Source organism: Mesoplodon densirostris, chromosome 8 (assembly GCF_025265405.1).
Source record: "Mesoplodon densirostris isolate mMesDen1 chromosome 8, mMesDen1 primary haplotype, whole genome shotgun sequence".
Lineage (NCBI taxonomy): Eukaryota > Metazoa > Chordata > Mammalia > Artiodactyla > Ziphiidae > Mesoplodon > Mesoplodon densirostris.
The window spans coordinates 27,577,310-27,595,796 of record NC_082668.1 but is presented as its reverse complement, the minus strand read 5'-3'; the positions used below and the strand labels follow the sequence as shown (position 1 = coordinate 27,595,796).

Sequence of the window (18,487 nt, the reverse complement as noted above, 5' to 3'; positions counted from 1 at the left end):
CTACCATTCATACATACACATTCCTCAACTGGCTTGCTGAACTTTCCCCACATTCCCTAGCTTCTTCACTCCAACTGTCCTCACCCTTAAGTCCCTCAGAAGTAATGAAGACAGGAGAGAAAGGGGAAAGAGGATTGCACAGATATGATCTTAATGGTTTCACAGTTCTTGTCATAAAATTTTTTCCCTTCCTACCCCTTTTACTACACTTCCCCCTGCATAGAATAATTAATATTATTATTAAATATATGTGTGTGTATATGTGTGTATATATATATGTGTGTATATATATATATACACACATATACACACACATATATACACACTTTTTGGGGGACAAAATATCAATAAGTTCCTATAGGCTAGTTGGAAAGGTATTAAATGCTTAATGTGGCTAAAATATTATATTCTTGGAAAGAAAAATAGACTAAAACACTAATATAAAGATAGAGTATTTCAAGATGGGACAAATTAAATAATTGCTGTGGGCTAGATTATATCTTGTATAAGTACTTTACATAGGATGGAAACCACCTATAGATTATATGTTATATATAAGTAGTCTTAGTTTACACTATAATTTAGAGAATATATCACTTTAGAATTAACATATTCAGATATTGTATTAAACATACATTTTATTATTTTATAGTAATATATTACAAATGATGCTTGGTAAAAGTAACATTTTCTTTTTTACCTATACTTGTAACAGTGCTACTAAATTATACAAAGATAAAAGGACCCAACTGTTGATCCCATCTCAATGACTGTTTTCATAGAATGCACAAATATGGCTGTCAAGAAATCTGAAGAAATATATTTAAAAGAAGTTTCTGTTTCACTTGATATTTTAAAAATTAAATTAGACTTGACAGACAGTATCATCAGTCCAAAAGCTCTTGAAAGTATCTGAAATGTCTACCCAAAATTTGTACAAGTCTCTAGTAGGTTTTTCACAAGTATCTATATACAAAAGAATATAAGTTTTCACTATATTAAATTAATTATAATTCTATTTGGTTTGATTACAGTTTATATTATGGGCCAGGCTTCTGTGAATTACCCTGATTTCATAATCCCTACTTACAATATTGTTTCTATGCAAAAATTGATTCTGAATTTCAAAAAGGTAGTATAAGAATACCACCTTTTTATAAGTAGGAGGGCTGCTATAGTTAATTCATTGAAGAATAATATTTTAAAGATTCAACAGGGGAGACACTCATAGTCAACTTCATAACCTATTTTGTTCTCTTAAACTGTTGCCCTGGACAAAACTCTCACAATGTAAGAATGGCCCATGATTTTTCTCTGCCATAACCAAGAATAGAGAAGAAAGGGAAGAAGATTAAATCCTCTGGAGACACTGCAGAAATAATTCCTCTTCTTAAAAATCAGGAAAAGAATATACATGTGTTGGGTCACCATGATGTATATTTTACAGTTTTGTTTGTTAATTATAACTAAATTAATCTGAATTCTTTAAAAGATCAGGAAAGTAGTCTAATGATAGATAAAATAAGGTAAATAACAAAGATAAAATTTTTTTAGAAGGATGAGTTGTGTTAACTGAAACAAGTGAAAACCTTAGCATAGATGAAGATGAAAACAAATCAGCTGCTCAGAGAAGACAACTATTCCCAATAATAGCACTAGAGAGATCCCCACCTCCACTCCCAGGGTCCTCACAGAGATGACATAGTGTGAAAAAATACAATTGCCTCAGTGAAACAGGAGGTAAGGGGGAAAGGCACAACCTTTAAAAGAATGACATAGCCATAGGACATGACAAAAACTGGTTAGAACCAGCTAGGTCCAAGATGGTAGAATATTTGACTTCCAGTGGAACTTGAGCCTCATCATAGCTCTTTTTAATACATTAGCATGTTAAATGACACACCCACCAGCGCCATGACAGTTTTGAGGCCAACCATAAAAGGTCAAAAAGTGGACAGTGGCCCTATTCCTGGAAATCTCCGCCCCTTCCCTGAAATAGTTGGAATAATCCACCCACTCATTAGCCTATGAAATTACCCAGCCCATAAAAACTAACCACGCTGTATTTCGGGGACTCTCACCTTCTGAGATGGCCCACACTCTGTCTGTGGAGTGTGTTTCTCTCTAAATAAATCCACTTCTTATCTATCACTTTGTCTCTCACTGAATTCTTTCTTCAATGAGACATCAAGAACCTGAGGTTCACTAAGTCCTGAGACCAAGTGTGCTCTCAATTAAAAGATCATGGATTCAAGTCCCAATCTGGGTTCTGGCCAGGTTTGAGTCCCAGCCCATGGGTTCAAGTCCTAATCTGGGTTCTGTCTGGGTTCGAGTTCCAGCCCGTGGGTTCAAGTCCCAGTCTGGGTTCTAGCTGGGTGCAAGTCCCAGCATGTGAGTTCAAGTCCCAATCTGGGTTCTGGCTGGGTTCAAGTCCTGGCCAATGGGTTCAAGTCCCATCTGAGGTGCACGGTTTCATCAGCAACATATTTATTATTTATATAAAGTCATCAAAACTAATTTTAAGCAAAAACTTAAATGAAAACTTTAAAACAAACAAAATGTACAATTTAAGATGTGGAAGATCCTATTATAGGATAACAAAAGAAATCTAAAGGAGAAATCATTTAATATAGGATAGCCAGCCTCTCCAACTAAGAAAAATTATTATAAATTTTTTTCTGAAAGTGAGAAGAAGCTGTTGTCTCAGTAACAGCTGGAGCAGAGAAAAAGAGAAATATGGCAGTTGTAGTGTGTTGAAAAAGCTGTTGCAAGAACAAGGAAGGGATGTTGCTAATACCTGCTTTCTTCTCTCTAAGAATTTAAGCAAAATTTAGACCACCTGGAGTGTGCCAAAGAAGGGGCAAATGACACATTTTAGGGCATTTATCCCTTATTTTACACTACTAAAACACTGTATGTTTCCCGACCAGAGACACAAAAGTAGCACTTATTTAAAAAGGCTGTTTATAAAAGAGCATCTCAATTTCTTTCCCCTTTCCTTATCTCTAATTTAACTAAGAGGAAAGGCCTCTTTTTTCCTTTCAAGATACATTAAATAAAAAGTTCTGTCTCACTTAAAATGCATTAAACCACTCTTCTCAATTTTTTAATTATAATAATTCAAGAAGGTATTAGAGCAAAAAAGTGTTGTTTTCCCTATTCAATACAATAATAACTAAACTGCGCATAAATAAGCAATTAAACATCTTGATTAATTTCTAAGAAAGGTAAGCAGAAGCTATCAAAGTAAAGAAATATTGTATTTTGATAGCATAATTATAATGATATCTTCCATAAAATAAACATAATGTAACTCTTAAGGGAACAAAGGGCCAGAATCACATCTAGCCTGAACCAAGAAAAAATGTAAGGCTACATAAATTATTGCTGGAAAGATTTATTTCCTTAAAATAATTTATTACAAATAGATATTATATAAACATATAATCAAACTTCAAAAAATGTTTAAACAACAAGTAGAAAGCATTGCTTAGAACACAGAGAATATTAAAATACCCTTTCTCAAGTCAAAGCAAAATGAACCAGACTGCCTAGATTCAAATATAAAACTTAGTTATCAATTCAACTAGGAACCCACTTTCTTGGAAATTTCCAAATTGCTTTAAACTTGATTTGTTCTTAGAACTCTACTGGCTATAAAAACTACTTGTGACATCTTTCAAAGAAAATCATCAAAGAAAACTATCTGGTGATCTTGAGAAGACTGGGAGATCACTACAACTTAAGGCCCAGGTGAAGACAGTTAAAAAGGAGAAAGAGTAACTGAATAGAAAACTTCCATCAGGAAACTATTCCTGAACACAGTTGCCTCAAATCCAACAGACAGTATGGGTAAGCCTAAGGTTCTATATCTATGCTTCTATCCACCTTCCTACAGACATCACCACCAAATTTTACAAAGCATTAAACAATATTCATGACTTCCTAACCTCCTCTCCCATCCCTGCACAGCTCAAAGTTTCTGCTCCTTTGAATACATACTAATTTGTCATTCCTAAAACAGATCATGTCGTATGCCTTCAAAATTTAAGGAATCCCTTTTCCAGTTCTATAGGTTCATTAAGCAAACTACTATTTTTCCTCCAAAGTCATACTGAGGCATCACCTCTTTACTGATATATTCTCTGACCTGCAAACCCCTAATGACAGAGTGAAACATTCTCTCTATGCCACATCTATATCTTATTAAAAACACATATCATTCCACATATTGTATTATATTTTAATCAATGTTATTTACATGCTCTAGCTCCCCTACCAGAAGATAAACTCATGATAGACAGAATTTAAAATTCACCAATCTTTATGGATGTGCAGACCCTATGTGTGGTTTGGCTAACTACATGGTTTGAGGACTCTAATTCCTTCCCTTCTCAGCTATTTCGTTTCAGACCAGTCACCATCAACCTTATAATATTATCTCCATTGTGTCCACAGTTTCACCATGTAGAATACAGTTTCTCACAAAAACAAAGGTAGAATTTTTTTTGTTTTTAGATTCCACATATAAGTGATATCATATGATATTTGGCTTGCTTCACTTAGTATGAGAATCTCTAGGTCCATCCATCTTGCTGCAAATGGCATTTTTTCATTATCATTCATCAAAATGATACAAATGAACTTATATACAAAACAGAAACAGACCCACAGACAAAGAAAACAAACTTATGGTTACCAAAGGGGAAAGAGGGGGAAGGATAAATTAAGAGTTTAGGATTAACATATACACACTACTATATATAAAATAGATAACAAACAAGGACCTACTGTATAGCACAGGGAACTACACTGAATATTTTGTAATAACCTATAAGGAAAAAGAATCTGAAAAAACTAGATATATATTTATGTATAACTGAATCACTTTGTTGTACACCTGAAAATAACACATTATAAATGAACTATACTTGAATAAAATATATATGTGTGTATAAATACACACACACACAGCTCATAAAGCTCAATATCAAACAAATAATCCAATCAAAAAATTGGCAGAAGACTTGAATAGACATTTTCCCAAAGAAGACATAAAGATTGTTAACAGGCACATGAAAAGATGCTCAACATCACTAATTATTAGAGAAATGAAAATCAAAACCACAATGAAATATGACCTCACACCTGTCAGAATTGTTACCATCAAAAAGTCTATAAATAACAAATAAGTGTTGGAGAGAATGTGGAAAAAAGGGAGCCCTGGTACACTGTTGGTGGGAATCTAAATTGGTGCAGCCACTGTGGAAAACAGCATGGAGGTTCCTTAAACGACTAAAAATAGAGTTACCATATCATCCAACAATCACACTCCTGGGTATATGTCCATAAAAAGCAAAACCACTAATTTTAAAAGATACATTCACACCAATGTTCATAGAAGCATTATTTACAATAGCTAAGACATGGAAGCAAACCAAGAGCCCATCAACAAATGATTGAATAAAGAAAATGCAGTGTATATATACATATATATGTATATATACACAATGGAATACTACTCAGCCATAAAAAAGAATGAAATATTGCCATTTGCGAAAACGTAGATGAATCTAGAGAATATTATGCTTAGTGAAGTCAGACAAAGACATATGATATCCCTTATATGTAGAATCTAAAAAATAATACAGATGAATGTATATACAAAACAGAAACAGACTCACAGACATAGAAAACCAACCTATGGTTACCACAGGGAAGAGGGTGTGGGGAGGGACAGATTCGGGGTATAGGATTAGTAGATACAAACTACTATACATAAAATAGATAAGCAGAAAGGATTTACTATATAACACAGGGAATTATACCCAATATCTTGTAATAACCTGTAATAGAATATAATCTGCAAAAATACTAAATCACTATGCTGTACACCTGACACTAACACAATACTAAAATCAACTATACTTCAAATAAAAATTGCATTAACAGTCAAAAAAAAGATAGAAAGAGATATTTAGCAATATTTAGATTAAATAGGACTTATGGGATTGCATCAGAACTCTTTATATTGTTACTTCTATGGGAAAATATACTTCAAGTTCCAAGTAAACAGCCTATAATTTGGGGGAAACAATATATGCTTAAGCTAGGGAAATTCCGTGTTAAATTTCCCCTGATGGGAAATAAAACAGTATTTATTTCTGTAATCATTTGCTCAACTTTTCCCCCATTAAACTAAACCCTAAAAATATAAGAACTCTGTTGATTTATTCATCACTGTATACCCTAAGCACATATTAGGCACCTAATAACTGTGTGTGAAGGAAAAGAATGAAGGAAAGGAGGAGGAAAGGTAGAAAACAAGGAAGGAAAGAGAGATGAATAAATTTTATTTAAAAAATTGCTATAATATAATAACATAGCTTTAATTGCCATTTCTACATCTACATCTTCTTATAAACCTGCCTTCTCCAAATCTCATATTTCTAACTCTATCAGGACATCTCAGCATGAACATCTGACAGAACTTGCAAATCAATGTGTGAGAAAGTTAGCTTGTTTTTGTCAAATTCCCTATAAAATAAGCACTTTTTGTCCTTTCCTGGACAGCAGTTCAATAATTAAGAGGGGAGATCATGGTGATGTTTACACAACTATATATTTGTCAAAATTCAGCAAATTGTACAGTTAAAAAGCTGTACTCTGAAAACAAGATAAAGAAAGATAAATCCATAATTAAACACCTGTTAGTTTAAAAAATGTAGAAAATCAAATAAGAAAAATTTTAAGTTACCAGCTAGAAAGGACAGAGTACTTACATAGGAAAAACAATTACATTGATAGTAAACTGCTCATCATTATAAAGAAAACAATGAAATACTATCTTTAAAGGCCTAAGGGAAAATAACTATCAAATCAGAATTTTCTATCAACCTAAAATATCATTGAAGAGTGAGGATAGTATAAAAGTATTTTGAGACATACAACTACAAAGAGAGTTTAAATGTTCAGAGATTAATATCAAAGAATTTACTTCAGCAAGAAGCAAACCAAGAGAGAAAAGATAAAGTAGCAGATATTGCATATTCTTCAAAGTACCCATTTTCCTCTTCTTTTCAAGACCCCATCCCTACCAGAGCTTTAGCTATGCATACAACTTCTCAGTGAAAGACAGTATTATTCAGCTTTCACTCCTACACATGGAGTGTACTCATGCTGTACTCATGTGGCTAAGTTTGGACTAATGGAGTGTGAAACAACATACTGCAACTTCCAAGTCACATCCAACTTAAAGACAAACTATACCACACTTCTCTTCGCACTTCCCGAGAGCACAAATGAGAAGACCACAACCCTGTCCAACAGTGCAGTCAACACACCTGAGAGTATGTCAAAGAAGCAAGACAGAAGGAACCCGAGTCCCTGAATGACCCTGTTCAACCAAGTTGCTCTACCAGCATGTACTCACTCTTTATTTTTGAAGCATTATGTATCTTTATAAAGCCATTATATTTGTGAGTTACTTTGTTACAGAAGCTTACTGTAACCTAATTTTATAGACAGAATACAAAAAATAGCATATTTTTAATGAAATCTGTTAGAAATGTAATTAATTACTGACTGTCAAATAAGTAACTAGATTGAAGCAGATATATATAATGCATAGTTAAATAGCATTAAGATCCATATCTTAAGAAAAAAATAATATAAAAATACTGAGTACTTTTAGTCATTGTTAGAATTACTTGCTCTTATGGAAGTATGTTACAAACTAGGAGTAATGACAAAGAATAAGACTATAATGTATAGCTTTCAGAAGAGCAGAGAGCGAAGAAAGGAATAAAGCAAGTTCCATCAATCCAACGAAAGACAAGTGAAAAACAAACACAAAGAGAGGAAAATAAAAGAAAAATAAAATTAAAACTACTCAGACTGGATTTTAAAAACCTAGCTAAATGTACCTTATAAAACAAACACCTGGAAGAAAAAAAATTGTATCTACCTAATAGCATTAGTATTTCAAAGTGTAAGAAGCAAAAACTGACAGAATTACTAGGAGAAACTGAAAAATTCAAAATGATGACAAATATTAATAAATATATATCAAATATATATGTTAGAATTGAAAGATCTAGATATATGAAGGTATAAAAGATGTATACAACAAAGTCAACCAGTTTAATAGAGAATTCTATAATCAACAAATAAAGAATATACATTATTTCTACTACACACTGAGCATTTACAAAATTTGATTAGTAGAATGAAATCCATACAAGGTAATCAGTTCACAGATTACAATGCATTTAAATGACAAAACACCAAAAAAAAAAAAAAGGATTCATAAGTTCAGGAACATAAAGATGTATTATTAAAAAACTCAGGTTAAAAAGGTAATCACATTGGAAATTAAAACATATTAAAAACAGAACAATGAGAGAATGAAATACATGCTATGCACTCAAAGTAATACTTAAATATGAGCTGAAAATAAGAGTTATAAGGCCAATTAAAAGACACAGAGTGGCTGAATGGATACAAAAAGAAGACCTGTATATATGCTGTCTAAAAGACACTCACTTCGGATCTAAAGACAAACATACTGAAAGTGAGGTTATAGAAAAAAGTATTCTATACAACTGGACATCAAAAAGAGCTGGGGTAGGAATACTTATATCAGACAAAATAGACTTTAAAATAAAGACTGTTACAAGAGACAAAGAAGGACATTACATAATGATCAAGGGATCAATCCAAGAAGAAGATATAACAATTGTAAATATATATGCACCCAAAATAGTAGCATCTAAATACATAAAGCAAATACTAACAAACATAAAAGGAGACCTCAACAGTAACACAATAACAGTAGGACACTTTAACATCCCACTTATATAAATGGACAAATCATCAAGACAGAAAATCAGTAAGGAAACACTAGCCTTAAATGACATATTAGACCAGAGAAACTTAATATAGATAGATAGATAGATAGAACATTCCATCCAAAAGCAACAGAATACACATGATTTTCAAGTGCACATGGAACATTCTCCAGGATAGATAACATGCTAGGCCACAAAACAAGCCGTGGTAAATTTAAGAAAATTTAAATCATATGAAGCATCTTTCCCGACGACAACGCAATAAGACTAGAAATCAATTACAAGAAGAAAACCACAAACACATGGAAGCTAAACAATAGGATACTAAACAACCACTGGATCACTGAAGAAATCAAAGGAGAAATCAAAAAAATACATGGAGACAAATGAAAACAAAAATACAATGATCCAAAATCTAAGGGATGCAGCAAAAGCAGTTCTAAGAGACAAGTTCATAGCTATACAAGCTTATCTAATGAAACAAGAAAAATTTCCAATAAACAACCTAACCTCACACCGAAAAGAGCAAAGAAAACCTAAACTTAGTAGAAGGAAAGAAATCACAAAGAGCAGGGCAGACATAAATGAAATATATACAAAAACAAAAATAGAGAAGATCAATGAAACTAAGAGATGGTTATTTGAAAAGATAAAATTGATAAACTGTTAACCATACTCATCAAGAAAAAAAGAGGGTCCAAATCAGGAAAATCAGAAATGAAAAAGGAGAAGTTACAACCAAGAGCACATAAATACAAACGATCATAAGAGACTACAATAAACAACTATATACAAATATAGTGGACAACCTAGAAGAAATGAAGAAACTTCTTAGAAAGGTACAATCTCCCAAGACTGAACCAGGAAGAAACAGAAAGTATGAACAGACCAATAACCAGTAATAATACTGAATCAGTAATTTAAAAAAAAAAAAGTGCCCAACAAGCAAAAGTCCAAGACCAGTTGGCTTTACAGGTGAATTCAACCAAACATTTACAAAAGAGTTAACACCTATTCTTCTCAAACAATTCCAAAAAATTGTAGAGAAGGGAACACTTTTAAACTCATTCTACAAGGCCAGCATCACCCTGATAACAAAACCAGACAAAGATATCACATGAAAAAGAAATTACAGGCCAATATTACTAATGAACATAGATACCAAAATCCTCAATAAAATATTAGGAAACCAAATCCAAAGATACATTAAAAGGATCATATACCATGATCAAGTGGGATTTTTCTCAAGATTTTTGCAAGTATTTTCAACATATGCAAATCAATCAATGTGATACACCACATTAACAACTTGAAGAATAAAAACCAAATGTCACCTCAATAGATGCAGAAGAAGCTTTTAACAAAATTCAACAGCCATTTATGATACTCTCTAGAAAGTGGGCATAGAGGGAACATACCTGAACATAATAAAGGCCATATATGACAAACCCATCACACTCAGTGGGGAAAAGCTGAAAGCATTTCCTCTAAGATCAGGAGCAAGACAAAGACATCCACTCTTGCCACTTTTATTCAGCATGGTATGGAAGTCCTACCCATAGCAAGCAGGAAAGAAAAAGAAATAAAAGGAATCCAAACTGGAAAGCATAAAACTATCACTGTTTGCAGTTGACATGATACTAAGAAAATCCTATAGATACCATGAAAAAACTACCAGAGTTCATCAATGAATTCAGTAAAGTTGCAGGATACAAAATTAATATACAGAAATCTGTTCCATTTCTATACACTAACAACAAACTAGCAGAAAAAGAAATCAAGGAAACAATCCCAATTACAATCACATCAAAAAGAATAAAATACCTAGGAATAAATTTACCTAAGGTGTTAAAAGAGGTGTACTTGGAAAAGTATAAGATGCTGATGAAAGAAACTGAAAGCAATACAAACAGATGGAAAGATATATGGTGTTTATGGATTAGAAGAATTAATATTGTGGGACTTCTCTGGCAGTCCAGTGGTTAAGATTAAGAATCTGCACTCCCACTGCAGGGGACACAGGTTCAATCCCTGGTCAAGGAACTAAGATCCTGCATGCCATGCAGTGCAGCCAAAAAAAAAAAAAAAAGAAAGAAAAAGAAAAGAAGAATTAATATTGTTAAAATGACCATATTATCCAGGACAATCTACAGATTCAATGCAATCCCTATCAAAATACAATACTAAGGCATTTTTCACAGAACTAGAATGAAAACTTTTAAAATTTGTATGGAAATAAAAAAGACCCCAAATAGCCAAAACAATCTTGAAAAAGAGTAACAGAGCTAGAGGAATGACACTCCCTGACTTCAGACTATACTACAAAGCTACGGTAATCAAACAGTATGGTACTGGCACAAAAATAGACACATAGATCAATGGAATAGAATAGACAGCCCAGAAATAAATACATGCAGCTATGGTCAATTAATCTATAAAAAAGGAGGCAAAAATATACAATGGAGAAAAGACAGGCTCTTTATTAAGTGGTGCTGGGAAAACTAGACAACTACATGTAAAAGAATGATATTAGAAAATTCTCTAACATCATATACAAAAATAAACTCAAAATGGATTAAAGATTTAAATGTAAGACTGGAAACAATAAAACTCCTAGAAGAAAACATAGGCAAAACACCCTTTGAAATAAATTGTAGCAATATTTTTTTGGATCTGTCTCCAAAAGCAAAGGAAATAAAAGCAAAAATAAACAAATAGGACCTAATTAAACTTACAGTCTTTTGTACAGCAAAGGAAACCATCAACAAAATGAAAAGACAACCGACTGAATGGGAGAAAATATTTGCAAATGATATGACCAGTAAGGGGTTAATATCCAAAATTTATAAACAGCTCATACAACTCAACAGCAAAAAAACCCAAACAACCCAATCAAAAAATGGGCAGAAGACCTAAAGAGAAATTTTTCCAAAGAAGACTTACATGTGGCCAATAGGCACATGAAGAAATATTCAACACTATTAATCATCAGAGAATGTAAATTAAAACCACAATAAGATATCACCTCACACCTGTCTGAATGGCCATCATCAAAAAGAATCCAAATAATAAATGTTGTCAAGGATGTGGAGAAAAGGGAACCCTCGTACATTTTTGGTGGGAATGTATATGTATGTATTTTTGGTGCAGCCACTGTGGAAAACATTATGAAGGTTTCTCAAAAAACTAAAAATAGAGCTACCATATGACCCAGGAATTCCACTCCTGGGTATATATCTGAAAAAAAATAATTCAGAAAGATACATACACCTCAATGTTCATAGCAGCATTGTTTACAATTGCCAAGATATGGAAGCAAACTAAGTGTCCAGCAACAGAGGAATGGATAAAGAAGATGTAAGATACACACACACACACACACACACACACACACACATACAAACACACAATGGAATACTACTTATCCATAAAACAGAATAAAATTTTGCCACTTGCAACAACGTGGATGGATTTGGAGGATGTTAGACTAAGTGAAATAAGTCACACAGAGAAAGACAAATACTGTTTGATATCACTTATATGTGGAATCTAAAAAATAAAACAACAAAATTTGATGGTCAATTACACTGAGGCCCAATCTCATTATATTTGGGAATAATTAAATTAAAACAGTAATAATATTTCACTCATTAAACTGCAAAAATTAAGAGACCAAAAAATTCAAAAAGTTCACAAGGATGTGGAAAACCAGGAGCTCTCATGAACTGCCAGTGGGAATATTAATTATCCAATCACATAAGTGGTATAGGAAAGCATATACAGCCATGCCTAAGATCAAGCATTTCCACTTTTAGGCATATACCCAAGAAAAGCTCTCCATAGGTTCACCAAAAAACACATAAAAGACAGTCACTGATGTATTGTTTTTACTGGCATAAAAACTGAAACAATGTACATGTCTATTAATAGAAAATAGGAGAAGAGATAAACATCCATTGTATTTATAAAATTTCATTCCATTCGTACAATTAAGTGTCATACAGGAAGTATAAATATGTATAAAAATTATGCTGAGCAAAAACAAGCAAGTTGCAAAAGAGTTTGTAGTATAAATATAACTTATATAGATTTTAGAAGCATGAAAAACAAATTTTATTTATAGATACAGATAATACCTATGGGCCAATAAATATTCATAAAAATATTACCTATCAATACATGTTGGAGTCAGGGAGGAGGAGAAGACAAGATGGCAGAGTAGAAAGATCTGAGCTCACCCCTTCTTATGGAAACACCAAAATCACAATTAACTGCTGAACAACCACTGACAAAAAAAATGCTGGAACCTATCAAAAAAGATACCCTACATCCAAAGACAAAGAAGAAGCACAAGGAGACAGTAGGAGGGGAGCAATAATGATAAAATCAAATCCCATACACACCAGGTGGGCTACCCACAAACAGGAAAATAATTATACCACAAAAGTTCTTCCACAGGAGTGAAAGTTCTGAGCTCCACATCTAGCTCCCCAGCCTGGCGGTCTGGCAATGGGAGGAGGATCCCCCAGAGAATCTGGCTTTGAATGCCAGCAGGGTTTGATCATAGAAATGCTACAGGCCTGGGGGAAACAGAAACTTTACTCATGGAGGGTGCACACAGGGCCTCAAGCACACTAGGACCCGGGGGGAAAAGCGGTGACTTCATAAGAGACTGGGCCAGACTTACCTGCTAGTATTGGAGGGTCTCCTGTGGAGGTGGGGGGCAGCTGTGGCTCACTGCAGTGATAAGGATACTGTGGGCAGCAGTTTTGGGGAGTACTCATTGGCATGAGCCCTTTTGGAGGCCACAATTTTCTCACCAAGACCTGGACCCACCCAACAGCCTGGAGCCTCCAGTTCTGGGATGCCTCAGGACAAACAACCAACAGGATGGGAACACAGCTCCACCCATCAGCAGACAGGCTGCTTAAAGTTTTCCTGAGTAAACAGCTGCCCAATAAACACACCCCCTGACACAGCCCTGCCCACCAGAGGGACAAGACCCAGCTCCATCCACCAGTGGGCAGCTACCAGTCTCTCCCATCAGGGAGCCTGCACAAGCTTCTTAGACAGCCTCATCCACTAGGGGGCAGACAGCAGAAGCAAGAAGAACTACAAACCTGCAGCCTGAAGAACAGAAACCACAATCACAGAAAGTTACACAAAATGAGATGGCAGAGGATTATGTCTCAGATGAAGGAAAAACATAAAACCCCAGAAAAAACAACTGAATGAAGGGGAGATAAGCAACCTTCTGGAAAAAAAGTTCAGAATAATGAGAATGAAGACGATCCAGGATCTTGGAAAAAAGATGGAGGCAAAGATCAAGAAGATACAAGAAATGTTTAACAAAGACCTAGAAGAACTAAAGAACAAACAAACAGAGATGAACAATACAATAAATGACATGAAAAACACACTAGAAGGAATCAATAGCAGAATAACTGAGGTGGAAGAACAGATAAGTGAACTGGAAGAGAGAATGGTGGAAATCACTGCTGCAGAACAGAATAAAGATAAAAAGAATGAAAAGAAGAGGACTTCCCTAACATGGGAAAGGAAAGTGTCACCCAAGTCCAGGAAGCACAGAGAGTCCCAAGGAGGAAAATGCTGAGACACATAGTAATCAAATTGACAAAAATTAAAGACAAAGAAAAAATATTAAAAGCAACAAGGGAAAAGCAACAAATAACTTACAAGGAAACTCCCATAAGGTTATCAGCTGATTTCTCAGCAGGCCAGAAGGGAGTGGAATGATATATTTAAAGTGATGAAGGGAAGAACCTACAACCAAGAATACTCTACCCAGCAAGGCTCTCATTCAGATTCAATGGAGAAATCAAAAGCTTTACAGATAAGCAAAAGCTAAGAGAATTCAGCACCACCAGATCAGCTTTGCAACAAATGCTAAAGGAATTTCTCTAAGTGGAAAAGAAAAGGCTGCAACTAGGAACAAGAAAGTTACAAATGGAAAAGCTCACCAATAAAGGCAAACATACAGTAAAGGTAGGAAATTACCTGCACACAAATCAAAACCAGCAACTGTAAGAGGAGAGCACAAATGCAGGATATTGGAAATGCATTTGAAATTAAAAGACCAGCAACTTAAAACAATCTTGTTTATATACAGACTGCTATATCAAAATCTCATGGGAATTGCAAACTGAAAATCTACAATAGATACACACGGAAAAAAGAAAAACGAATCCAAACACAACACTAAAGTTAGTCATTAAATCTCAAGAGAAGAGAAAAAAAGATGAAGGGAAGAAAAAACACCTACAAAAACAAATCCAAAACAACAAAATGGCAATAAGAACAAACATAAACTTCACGGAACAGCATGGAGGTTCCTTAAAAAAGTAAAAATAGAACTACCATATGATCCAGCAATCACACTCCTGGGCATATATCTGGAGAAAACCATAAACCAAAAGTACACATGCACCCCAGTGTTCACTGCAGCACTGTTTACAATGGCCAAGATATGGAAGCAACCAAAATGTCCACCAACAGAGGAATGGATAAATATGTGGAACATATATATGATGGAATATTACTCAGCCATTAAAAAGAATGAAATAATGCCATTTGCAGCAACATGGATGGACTTGGAAATTACCATACTAAGTGAAGTAAGTCAGACAGAGAAAGACAAATATCCTATGATATCACTTATGTGAGGAATACAAAAAAAAAAAAAGAGATACAAATAAACCTATTTACAAAACAGAAACAGACTCACAGACTTAGAGAACAAAATTATGGTTACCAGGGGGGAAGGGGGAGGGGGAGAAATAGGTTGGGAGTTTGGGAATGATATGTACACACTGCTATATTTAAAATATATAACCAACAAGGACCTACTGTATAGCACAGGGAACTCTACTTAATACTGTGTAATTACCTAAATGGGAAAAGAATTTGAAAAAGAATAGATAAATGTATATATATAACTGAATCACTTTGTTATACACCTGAAACTAACACAGCATTGTTAATCAAATATACACCAATATAAAATAAAAATCTTTTAAAATATGTTGGTATCAGTGACATAGGGAAAGGGAACGGGATCAGGAAGGATTATACAAGTACTTCAATTGTAAGGTAATGCTTTATTATTCTAAAAACAAAACCCAAACTAGTAAAAATTTAATATTTGATAAATTTGGGGGTGGGTACACAGGTATTCATTATATTGCTTTCTAGAACATTTTTATGTGTTTATAATTTTTCTTAAAACAAACAAAAAACTCTAAAGAGATTCCAATAAGATACACTCAGAATTTCTCACATATGTTAAAATAAATGCCAACAAAGTAGAGGTTTATAAAAAATGTTTATCATTTCTATTAACTGGAATCCAATAAAGAAATTCTTAACTGCTCAATATGATAAAATGTTTGTGATAAGTTACAAAAATAGTTTCAACTTACAGAATTAATATATCAAAAATCTTAACATTAACTACATTTTTATAAAGCCTAATAACAATTATTTTGTGTGGAGAGATGAGAAGAAACTAAAACTAATAATATTTTTTTAAATAGAAGAGCACACACAATACCTTGGAGGCACGAATCTGCCTGTGAACATCCGTTAGTTGTTGGATTTTGTATTCTAGCTCTGAAATCTGGGCTTGAAGCCACGTCCAACGGCTGCCAACTCTTGCTCTGTCTACAAGCCACTTCCATTCAGTACTACAGTTACTGTGAACAAGACAAACACAGTTAGTCAAAGCACAAAGACAATAAGTTTTCACAGAGATTGCTTAATAGCTTCCTTGACTCTTGTCATACAATCCCAAATTACTTTATAAAACATCTAATTATATGAAAGAATGGTATATCAACTTCTCAAAGATTTGATTTCCTTATCTTTCTATCCCACAAACATCTGTTTTTATTCAATATTGTGTACCCAGTAGTAGGATAATCTCCTTGCTATTTAATACTTTATTAATGGTCAAGGGCTGAAACAGAAGTAGGCCAGCAAAGGAAAAGAAACAAGAATGACAATACTAACACCATGTAAAAACTGTTACATGAGCCTTTTATATGTAAGTAGATGTCAAGTATAGGACAAGTCATTTGAACTGTGCTAGATCTAAATCCATGTAACAAACCATAGAGTACTCAATTTTACTAAATGTAATTTTCATTTGCTAGAACAGGAATCAATTTTTTAATGTCAAAAATTATCAAAAATATGAATGCTCTGCTACATTTCAATAAACATATCAAATATACAAATTCTCAGATGTTTATTAAGATAAAAAGCTTGTTAAAAACTTTATTCCTAGGATTCACAGCTCAGAGATGAGAAAGAATTTATATACAGCCTTTCTTCCATGCACATTTGAAAATAAGGGTTGAACCTTACTTAATTAGCTCCTCTATCTTTTGGCAAGGGCACTGTTCTAATCCACAGTTTGTGAGATTACAAATTAATTACCTTAAGAAAATATTTCAACCACTCCAACTAGAAAACAATCACTTAGAGTGAGGGGGGAGCAGACGGAGAGAGAGACAGACACAGAGGAGAGAGAGAGAGAGAGAGAGAGAGAGAGAGAGAGAGAGAGAGAGAGAGAGGGAGGGAGGGAGGGAGGGAGGGAGGGAGGGAGGGGGAGTTTGTGTGTGTGTGGTGTTTGGAATAATTAATTAGGAGCTTCATACTGCCAAGGAAGAAATTGAAGAAGGCATAACAGAAGAAATTGAAAGTATAACTGAAGGGAAGTAACTACTTAATGGCAAAACACAAACTTCATGAAAAACTTGTCTAAAAATTGCATTTATTGTCAAAACCCATATAATGCACAACGCTGAAAGTGAACCCTACCTAATGTAAACTATGGACTTTGAGTGATAATGATGTGTCAATGTAGGTTCATAGATTGTTACAAATTCACTACCTTTGTGCAGTATGTTGATAGTGGGGGAAGTCATCTGTGTAAGGACAGGGGATATATAGGAAGTCTGTATTTTCCACTCAAGTTTGTTGTAAACCTAAAACTGCTCTAAAAAATAAACTTTATTAATTTTTACACATTTAACCATAATGAAATATCTTTCATATAAACTTTAGCCAAAGAAAACATTTATGCTAAGAAATCATTTGTTGTCAGAGAAATAGAATTATTGTAACTCTACTACACATAATTTATTAATTATAACAGACTTTATGTCAATGTTCTCAAAAAGCTTTTTTTTTTTTCAGATTCTAATTACATACAATGTGACTGCAGAGACTGCCATATAAATTAGGACTTCTCTTGGTATTATTATTCAGTTTATAGTTATTATTGTGATTTTGCAAATGTGACACTATTTTAAATCACATTTTCATAACTATGGACAAAATAAAAAATGCCTATTCAAAATACACTATTCACAGATAACAATACTAACTGCCAATTATGAAATTAGTGAAGAAGGCAAGGACCATATCATGCAGTAGTTGCACAGGTAAGGGCAAAGTGTTGGATTTTATGCAAAAAGGAAGTTATTGGTGAGATAGTAACAAAATTTTTTTTTCCAAGCACTCTAGCTACTAGGTAGAGAAAGCATTGTAGTGGAACATAAGAGTAAATAAGGAAACCAATTAGGATGCAACTATAATAATCTAAATGTGGTACA

At 33.8% G+C, this 18,487-nt stretch overlaps 1 protein-coding gene across 5 annotated transcripts in view; it reads right to left on the bottom strand.

The window, feature by feature from the left end:
• KANSL1L (KAT8 regulatory NSL complex subunit 1 like) overlaps positions 1–18,487 on the bottom strand; it is a 177,097-nt gene that overhangs the window by 107,785 nt on the left and 50,825 nt on the right. For all 5 annotated transcript variants that reach the window (XM_060107421.1, XM_060107420.1, XM_060107422.1 and 2 more), the window contains exon 3: positions 16,420–16,561. In XM_060107421.1, the coding sequence (XP_059963404.1) occupies positions 16,420–16,561 (142 nt within the window). The remainder of the gene's footprint in view (positions 1–16,419; positions 16,562–18,487) is intronic.